Source organism: Mesitornis unicolor, unplaced genomic scaffold, assembly GCF_000695765.1.
Source record: "Mesitornis unicolor isolate BGI_N332 unplaced genomic scaffold, ASM69576v1 scaffold29824, whole genome shotgun sequence".
Classification (NCBI taxonomy): Eukaryota; Metazoa; Chordata; class Aves; order Mesitornithiformes; family Mesitornithidae; genus Mesitornis; species Mesitornis unicolor.
The window spans coordinates 1-10,519 of record NW_010182591.1 but is presented as its reverse complement, the minus strand read 5'-3'; the positions used below and the strand labels follow the sequence as shown (position 1 = coordinate 10,519).

Genomic DNA, 10,519 nt, shown 5'->3' with positions numbered 1-10,519 from the left:
CTATTATTATATTACAACAGGTAATGCCAGCCAAGCTGTTTTGTGCCAAAATCTCACAGAGCACCTCCGTAAGCAGCTCAGCCAGTAGGCTGAGGATACAAAATCTTCTTCAAAGACTGGACTGAAAGCAAAATCGTGTTTGTCAGCCTCCCATAGCAGAAGAGACCCTATTACAGCCTCATTCAGTCCCACCCAACAAAAAGCACTGCATGACCAAAGATTACATCAGTGCAACTTGTGCAAGGTTTTCTATACTAATTAAACTGCTTTTACACTAATTTTGCTGACATAGCTGACAAACAAAAACACGTCCACAAACTGAAACAGCCAAACCAGCAATGCTCATGGGTACTTCTGCCACTGAGAGTAGGGGGATTTCTCTTTGTAAACCTCCGCAGGGATAGGGAACTGAGGCAACAGAGAGAGGAAGAGAAAACAAGTAACTCCAAAATATCTGTTAGTTTAGATTTCAGGCAGCTTGGCAAGCTCTTTTGCTATGTTTAAACACAAGAGAACCTGACTCACTAGTCTTAATTCAGCTTCAGGCCTTCTGTGCCTCTGATCCCAATCCAAGTACTACTTACACAAGACCTTTATTAAACATTAGCCCTGGCTACTCCATCCAGATGAAGGATATCCTCAGCTGCCTTGTCTCCTTTAGTAGGGGCAGTGTTATGGCCTGTCTAAACTAATAGCTGACAGTTCCTAGAGGTATTTACATAGTTATAGCTGTAGCTTTAGATGTGTCCCAACTACTTTTGGTTGTAAAACATGATGGACCTGAGACACAGTGTCATATTCTTAGATACGCTCCACTTCCCCTGCCAGTTCTAGTAAAGACTTTTTCCTCAGAGTAAGAAAAATATTTGCCCCAAGGTGAAGCAAGATGCTGCTCTTAAGGAACGAGATTTTATTTTGTACCAGCTGGGATTTGGCCACCTGTAGGAAGTACAGACAGCATCTTTCTTCTTTGAAAGTAGTAGAACGAAAGAAATACTGCATCTGAAACACAGCAGTGGAAAAAAAAACAACCCTCAATGTTTGAAGGTGCAGGAATGGACAGCAGCACGTGTGGGTTGCTACAACACATTCTGGGTGAACCAAAAAAGTTTCGTTTTCAGCAGTTAAGAAGCACAGCGAAATTACTCTTGAGGCTGAAGGGATTTTACCAGAGTCCAGTAGTTATTAGAGGCAACTGGAGAGTGACCTGGGAGACAGAAGAGCCTCCTTACCTTACAGCAGTGGTGGAGGACACGAAAGACTGGCTCATTTCACGCCGCAGCCCTTCCTTCCCTCCCCCAGACTGCACCTGCACATCAAGAGCAAATCGAAACCAGTCTATTCTCAACCATGGTCTCATTTATTTTGAGGGACCCAAAGCGAGAGAGAGGTTGAGACAGCATAACCAGCAGAGAAACTAGTTTCTCAGCACGATTGCCCCTCTCTGCTGGCCAGGTCCTGGCTAGTACCTTCAGGACCACAAAGCTAGTGGAAAGTAGGGCATGCCCATTAAGCTCCCAATCCTTCTTACACAGCTGTGAGAGTTTGCACATGTCTTTCTCCTTTGGGTTTTAGCCAGAGTCCAGCCCTTTTGGGCACCATAACACAGCTGAATGGCTTAGCTCCTTTTGTTCCAGCTGACAAACAACCTAGCCCTCCTCCGCCAGCAACAATACAACGGGAGCTGGGATTTGTGTGTCCTCTGAGCAAGGATACAGGCTTTGTGCCTTGCTGAGCTGCCTTTGCAAGGACTGCCAACACTCACAGCTGATTAAGCCTGCAGTGCTGCTTTCTGCTTTTTCCTGCTCGCAGATGTCGGAAACAAGCTAAGCGAAACAGCACACGCAGCTAGAGCTCTGCACCTAGGAACGTTAAGGCACACTATTAGGAATTAAATAAATTAAACCAGAGGGGGGAGCTTAACACATTATCTTTAGGCTTCATTTCTACCTGGCATGCAATTCTGGGTAAGAAACATCCCAGTGTTTCAAGAAAAGCTGTATTCTGGAAGGTGGCTCAACTCGGTATGGAGGAAAGCTCATATTTGGAAAGCTTTTGCCACCACCAGGTGGCTGAAACCGCGACTGCAGCCCACCAACTCCCCACCAAACACCAGCAAGGACCATTCTCACTGACAGGGCAAACTGGGGGCAAGTGTTTGTAGGCTTTAGAGCCAGTGCTGCATGCCTAAAAAAAGAGCATACAACTAATAATTAAATATTATAGACTTTATTAACTTACAACTCCAAAACACACTACAAACTTACAGTAAGAATAAGGCATGAACTACTGCTGCTAAGAACCTATCAGTAAGGGATTATGCACCGTGTATGCCCACCTTGCAAGAGACAGCATATGTTTTCTGTATGTTGCTACAGTCCACTCTGCTGTGTTTCAGCCCTGGAGTGCAGAGCCTCAGCCCTTCGGATGCTGGAGGGACAAGTGCAGTCCTGCAGCTCTCCAGAGCCAAACTGCACAATTTGCAGAGGCATCACCCAATCTTAGATTTGGCTCCTTGAGAGCACAGGAGAGAGAGAAAAGCTCTATTCTCTGGCTCTTTGCTTTGAGAGCAAAGGCTGATTTCTACTAGCAGCTGCATGTTTCTCCTCCCATGGTCTGCCTGTCATGGCTGTAACATGCTAAGTGTTGCTGTGTTCTCAGTTACAGCCCTTTCACCTCTTAGTTTCTTGACTCAGAGAAGGTTTGACCTCTCTGGAGGATTATTTCTTGGTCTGCAGAGACTGACTTGCAGCACAGCAGTCCACAGCTGTCCAAATCACAAGTGAAGACTAGGGTTGCTTGTTATCCTGAGCCTATTGATGGACCCTTTTTCTTTAAAGATCTAAAAGAAAGCTAAGGTGCTATATTATCTTGAATCCCATCCTCTCCAGTCAGGTACCAGGCATGGAAATACTGAGCACTTCACTGAGCAGATGCTCACACAGCTGGATCATTTACTGCCAGCTGCAATCTAGAAGCTGCAGGACAGCCTTCCTTCCCCATTATTCTCTTGGTGGGGACAAAAACCTGGCAGTGAGCGTTCATGTCAGTCCAAGGTGCTATATTTCAACTGAAGGAAGCAGGAGCATGCTCCCTCTCCCTAGTGCTTCAGGGACACAGCAACTGAGCTACTCAACTGTGACACATGGCATTTGGGATAGTGGCCTGTTCTGATATTCTCGCAGTAAAACACGTGGCTCCTGGCCACTGGCAAAGTGGGTGAAACTCAAACTTGGTCATGAAATGGGATTCAGATGTAATAATGGATAGGAATCCCCAATTCAAATGGCCCTACCCCTCAGCAACTATACATCATCCACTGAACAGGAATTGAGCTTTTCTTGAGAGATTAGCAACTAGGAACAGCTCTGGATGAGTGGTCATGATAAGTCAGGCAAAAAAACTTCCCAATGTGATTCCAACTGCAGCAGCTTGAATGCCCAAAGTGGAAAAAAATTACTAACGTGGCTGAATTCTCACAACGAGAAGCTAATGATCAGCAGAGCTCCTCATCAGTAAGCCAAAGGACAAGGCAGAAACTCCTGGTACGTGACCAGCACAGATCTGTAACATCCGAAGAAGCCGTTGAGCAGTCGAAACTCGTATCCCTACCAACTGGAAACAAAAAATGGAGAAATTATTTAATCAATAGGAAAGAAGAAAAGCAGTGCTAAGCTGTGATAAAAATGCCTGCTCTGGTTCTGGTTTTAAGTATGGTTCAGTGCAGCTAGCTAGTGAAAAATCCCAAAGAGGCCCATTTGCTCCCCTAACGTTCAGGAAGGTACAGCACTGTCAGCTGAAAGACCTGACGGGGTTGCCAAAGGCACAGGTATTACTGCTAGTAGGGAAGGGGAAGCAGTCTCCAAGGGTGGAATGATAAGCACACAAAAAGTGAAGTGTGCAGCTGCTGAATGTCAAACTCTCCCTCCAGTAAAGAGTGGTATATCAGGTGGCAAAACACTCTAAAGCAGCAAAGCCTGGGTAACACAAAGCATTATGTGGGTAAGAGAGTCACAAGGCAAATAACCGCTCAAGGGTTCCCAGGAAGAGAAAATGCCTCAAGGAACAACTGTACCAAGGCTTTGCACATCAGAGAAGTGTTTGTTAATTTAGACTTGGCTTCCTGAGGCTTTGAAGTAGCACAGGAAGGACCAGGTAATGTAGAAAACTCATTTCCAGAACAGTCAGACTCCTGTACCTCTACTGTTCTTGCAGGAAGAGTCTGGAATCCGACACTTACGCAAAACAGTAGCATATGTACATATATTTATTGACAATGTAATGATGTTCCTAAGAATCAGAGCGCAGTGGAATTCACAAATCCATTCATACACCAAATAAGCACCTTACCTCCAGCTCGCAGTATAGCACAGGACTGCAGTAGGTTTCTCCCAGTTTCCAGATGGCATTCATGTCTACACTGCAGTAATTCACCCTGCCAACTACAGGGAAAGTTTTCCCACATTACAAACCCCATAATCAACATTCAGTGAAGAAAAGTACCAGGAAATTCCACATCCACAAAACTATCCAGAGCTAATTTTGAGAGCACCATAAAAGGTAAGGCAACAGTGAGCAGTACAAACAGAACGGTACAAAATTTGCAGCAGAATTAGCACATTCACGATACTGACAACAGGAATGGTATCACTACATTACCAAGGTACTGTAACATTAACATGTTGGGTAAGGGCTCAATACACTATCAGCAGGGGCAGAACCTTCTGCTGATTAATCAGAAGCCTTCCTGGCTCATGTGGTATCACAGGGTGGTCGTGTTTCTGAGGAATTCACTGTCAGGAGAGCCATATCACAAGACAATACCAAGACTCCTCCTCACCCCAGAATTAGGCCTCCTGACCCCCAAATTCCAGGGACACAGCACCTCTGTTCCAACACTGAGCAGTATGGTCTGACTTCTCCAGTTCCTCAGAGATGAAGTAGTGAAGGTACACAGGAAAGCACTCGCTCCGCTCAAGGCAGGAGGAGAGAGAAAAAAAGAAAGATTAGAGGCACAATAGGGCCAGACAGCACACAGCAGGGATACCAGTCTTGTATTAGAACTATACTTAATAGTTTAGTAGCTCATGCATTTAGATCCCTTTTACTACCACAGTATCATATGCTTCTCACTGCTCATTAAGATTATCATTAAGACAGATCTGCAAGAGCAGATAGAACAGACTTCTGCAGTGCCACAGGAAATAAAAATCAATAACATAAATCATATTCAGGGATTAGGGACAGAGAAGACTGGTCTGACTGGCAAAAACAAAAAAAAAGGAGAGAGCAAGTGAGCACAAGAAAAGAGAACAGTGTTTTATCTAAGAAAACAGTAAAAAAAGGAGATGAGTTCAGATATAATTTAAACAAAGCTTTTGACAGAGCTGCTGTTTTCCTTTGTTTTGTTTCAAGTCAAGTCACTGCCCCGTTTTAAGGAAAGCAGCAGAGGGTTGAGCTGCTCAGATAGGAGGAAGAGGGCAGATGCCATACGTACCCCCAGTGACCAGAAAGCACACTTTCCCCAAGAAGAAGCTGGCATCCACATAAGCTAGGGAAGCTTCAACATTCTTCAAGCTGTCGGAAAAGCACAGACAACCCAGTTAGACAGGGAGGTAAAGCCAGTGCAGCATAAGGACAAATGGAGTAACTTTCAGAAGCACAATTAGGAAACCAGTGATGTTAACATCTGCTGATCTGTGAGCTGGCAGAGTTATGCTCTATGCTAAAAGCATGGCAGCAGAGACCTCTGCAATACCCACAGCTGTTTAATAATCCATAACGTATCCTTTCTACTCGAGACTCAACAGTTAGACTCAGTTTGAACGGTGTCCTCCGTGATTTGCGGACACTAAGCATCCAATTCATTAATATCCAAAGAGACTTCAGCAGTACTTGGGCTCTTTCAGAAGAGATAGCCCACACATCTCTGCAGCACCATCTGTGCTGTAAGTATACAGCTGGGCCTGTCATTTTTGGTAAATGAGAGCCCAGGATCATCAGTCACAAGTTAAGTAAGTAATAAAATGCTGACTTTTGCGCCTTAGCAACTCTTTACTTACGGCCTGGGGAGACAAATATCATTTCCACAAAGATGAGCACAAGAGGAGAGAAAAGGGAGCAATCCCTGCAGATCTTTCTCTTTTGCTTAGAGACATCCATAGCACTGATCCCACTGGACCAGCAGGACCAGTGAACCGAGGACACAGAGGCAGCAACTGGCTGGTTATCTGGTAGCACTGCCCAGCACGCATCAGTCATCTGCATATTACAGACCTTAGCAGGACCACCATTGTTTCTATCTAATTTTATAGGCAGTGTCTTTCCAAAGCTCAGTTCATATCATCCCACATCAGGATCCAGGAATAAATTCTGCCCCCTCTGCTACGGCCACTTAGTGCACAACAGGAATGTTATTGGACAGAGTGGTTCAGTCCTAATCCATTGCTAGAGGCCAGAAAAGCATCATCTGTATTACTGAGCTCTCTCCCCACAGCAAGTCTTGGGTTTGAAATTCACTATTCAGCAATTGTGACACAGTAAAAATGTAGATTTAGCCATCAATCCAAGGAAGAATATCAGCTTCCCCTTGCTTTTTACCTCTGTTTGTTCTTGATGTCAATCATAAATGCAATCAGATCTATCCTGGGCCGCAGGTGATCCCTCTCGGGAGGTAAGGGGAGAGATGTAGCAAGGTGACTGAAAGATAATAAATTCACCAGTTTAACCAAATAGCTTGGCAAGGCAGTATCCACTTAACCATAAGCACGTAACCATTGCAGTTTGCCATGTAGCAAGTTACCAGCAAGCCCACTGATTACCAAATATGTGGGCACTGAAGAGACACTGATTCTTTGAGTGGTATTCTCATATCTTAAGCCTACTCATAGCTGCTGACAGCCACAGCAATACTTGCTAGACAAGGTTGTTTATAATGGAAAGCTCATTAGAGCATACCAAGACTCACAGAAGCATTTTCTCTGCACAGATCTGTACAGCAGTCATTTTATTTAATTCTTAAGAGCCTCTTCTAACAAAGTGAACCCAAATGCTTTACCAGTGTATCTTGCTGTCAAGTTTTGGTTAAAATGCGTCAATGCTTTCCTGTCGCATTCCAGAGATACGGCTCCCATGCTCACACAGGAGCTACCTGCTCAGGTGTCTGTGCTTCAGAAAGTTGTGCTGTATTCACGAAGCCTTAAACCAGAGATTTATCACTAGTATAGCTTTATGGATAAAGTTCCCACTCGGAAAGAGCTCACCACTATTATTGTGCCATTACCCTCCTTTTTATCTCTTTCACTGTGTCAGGAGTTACACGGTTAGTTCAGGTGTCCTTCTACATTATATTACCACTGCTGATACAGCTGTTGGAAGAATTACAAGGTGGGGGTTTTTTGTGTCTTTTCCCAAGAGGAGAGGCTTCAGTAATGCATTATCTGGGCCTTCCATGGGGAAGAATATTATCAGCACCCTATTTTTAGAAGATGACCTGAAAGCTAGATTGGAGAAACAAAAATCCCAGAATTTCAGTCTCTCTCACAAGCCACTTCCTCACTGGAAGCCAAGAGAGAAACACTGATTTTGGTCTCCTTGGGGAATACTGCTTCTAACAATTAAATCTTATGGACTCAACAGTTCCCTCCAGCAGCCACAGACCACAGGACACATTTCCTTCTATTTTCTGTCATTTTGTCTGCCAGACTCCAGACAAAGGTGTCCTGTTTCCTATTTTTAGGGAAGGTATACTTTAACAAAACCATTCTGAAACTACCACAAGACATGAGCCAAATGCGCTTGAAAGACAAATTGCAACACAAACAAGCTTGCAAATTTAAGGTGAAGTTTAGAGAGAAGCTAAGGTGAAAGTATCAGAACTCATCAGCTATATTTTATGTGCTATTATATTTAAACCACCATCACTAAGTGATGTCAGCAGCCTCCAGATATGCACTACAGAAGCTTGTTTGGTTTGGGTTTTTTTGTTTTTCCCCAGCAGAAGGAGACACAAAAACCCCAACCCTGCAATTCTTCTCCCAACAGCTGTACCTGGCAGGTAGACCTGCCAGTCAAGACACCATATTACCTTATAACCCCAAAGCAAGTGTGGGAAAAACCTGTCACAGACTTCTGCTTCCCTAATGATACCAGCACAGGGATTCATCTTGCTCTGGAATAGGAACATAAGTTCCCATGACTTTGGGTAGCCATCCAGTTATGACACTCCACAGCTCAGCAGAAGCTGCAGGATTGGCATAGGAAATTGGGTAATTAATTATTCGTTAGCACAAGCATCCAAGATGCCATGATCAGAGCAGTAAAGTAACTGGCTAGTAGAGCATTAGCTCAGCTTTGCCTTTACTGCATACCCTTTACAGGCTGATTACAGCAGCAAAGTAACATAAACACCTTCTGAAGAGCTGACTAAACTCATTTGGTCTTGGCAAGAGAGCTGTCAAGGACATTATATTGCAAAAAGTTAGTTAATCAAGCTTTTAAGACAGGACTTGTCATGCAGCTAAAGTTAAAATTCCAAATGCATCTTAGTAGCTTCAAGAGGAAAAGCACGTGCATGCACGCAAAACAGAAAATGGCTACGAGGAGCACCAAAAGCAATGGACGTCTTTCCAAACGTGTTTGGTTTCAAGCAGTTGCAAGCATTGTACTCATCCCAGAATGTTTAATTCCTGTATCTTCTCGTTTTCCTGGGGCGGGGGTGGAAGAAATCCGCATTCCTCTCAAACCCTTGCAATTTGTTAATCAAACACCTGTGCAAAGGGCAATGGCCTGTGCAGGGTGAACATGCTGAATGTGAGAATTATTCCCACTCTCATTTCTAACCCTGCCCAAATCACTCACCCTGCGGGCAGCACCGTTTGCTGCTGCAGCTGCCAGACGCAGCAGCGCACTCTGGCACCCACAGGAGCCTGCTCTCCCCGCGAAAAGGGGGCACTGCAGCTCCAACTGCTGCCACTTGGGGCAGAAGCTGCCATCATTGGGTTGGCCAAAAAGTAATCACAGGTTTTTTTTCCTGGGTAAATGAAAGGCGAGTTTAATGGAAAAAAAACCCCTGCATTAAACCATATATTGTCCATTTTGTTCAATTACCTTTTGCTATATTTCAGACAACTTCATGATTCCACACTCAAAAAAGTTCTTATCTTTTTTAGCAGAAAACAGTTCCAAGAACGATTTGATAACCTCACCAGCAGTGAATGTTTTGCCACTCAAGGCATTTTATAAAGAACAAAACAAATAGCAGTCTGATGGTACGTGGCCTAGCATTATTATGGAGAAACACACCACCTTTGCGCTTCACTGCTTCTGGACACTTCTGTTTGATAGCACCATTTGATTTATCCAGTTGGCAACAGTACACGTCCAAATTAATGGTTCATTTCCTTGAAAGCAATGCAAAATACACAATAACTTTGAAATTCCACCAGACTGACAGCATAACTTTGGTGAATATCTGCTTTTGAAGTGCTTTGCGTTGGTTCTTCATGCTTGCTCTGCAATCTTTTTTGTTCGTCATTGTTGTAGATGATCCATTTTTCATCGCCTGTTATCATACGTTTCAAAAATGGATCATTTTCTTCACGTTTCAAGAAAGAACCACAGATATCAATGTGCTTAGTGAGATGAATTTCTTTAAGCTCCTGTGGTACCCAAATATTGAGCTTCCTCATGTATTCAAGTTGTTTCAAATAGTTTTCAAGGCTCAGTTTCGATACATTAAGAGCAATCTCTTGTGTCATTAAACGTCAACTGGATTTGGTCAATGCCTTTATTTTGTCATCATCAACTTCGATTTGCCCTCCTGAATGTGGTGCATCTTTAACATCAAAGTCTCCGGACCGCAATTTAGCAAACCAGTTCTGGCATTGCTGTAGTTTTAAGGCATCTTCACCATATACATCACATAACTTTTTATGAGCTTGCAAAGTGTTTTTTTCTTTTTGGGAAGTAATACAGCAAAATACAACAAAAATGTTCCTTTTGATTTTCCATTTTGAAATCAATGCCACATAAATAGCTGTTAACAAAATCGTGCACTTTCTTTTCCTAAAGAAAGCTTGAACTGTCAGCCATCAAGTTGCATACTGAATTTGTGGTTTAAAATGAACTTAGTTACATTTCAAGACATGTATGGCCATCTATTTAAAAAAACCCAAACATCCGCAATGACTTTTTGGCCAACCCAATACAGGCAATTTCAGGGCGTGCATTTCAGAAGCAGGAACTTCTTCCAAAAATTCGCATGGCAGCCACTACTGACAAGGGCCCAGCCACTACTGACAAGGGGACAGAGGGAGGCCCCCCCACACCACTCACATACTGATCTTGAAGTCCTTCTTCTCCCGGAGGATCACCTCTGCCAGCTTCTGCTGGAGCCCTTCGTCCGAGCCCACCAGCTGCGCGGACAGGAGGTGAAAAGGCACGGTCAGAGGCCGCCCGGAAGGCGGCGCCCAGCAGGGGACAGCCCCGGGGCCCGCTCCCCGCCACCGCGCCGAAGGCC

General features: G+C 44.1%; 1 protein-coding gene across 1 annotated transcript; it reads right to left on the bottom strand.

The window, feature by feature from the left end:
• Positions 1–1,592: 1,592 nt before the first annotated feature.
• Positions 1,593–10,415, bottom strand: CENPM (centromere protein M; the record flags this gene model as incomplete). Its single annotated transcript, XM_010183837.1, has 6 exons — positions 1,593–1,862; positions 3,481–3,615; positions 4,351–4,442; positions 5,498–5,577; positions 6,601–6,699; positions 10,336–10,415. Coding segments are annotated over 5 exons (477 nt in total), but the record flags the coding sequence as incomplete, so codon positions are not given.
• Positions 10,416–10,519: the final 104 nt, after the last annotated feature.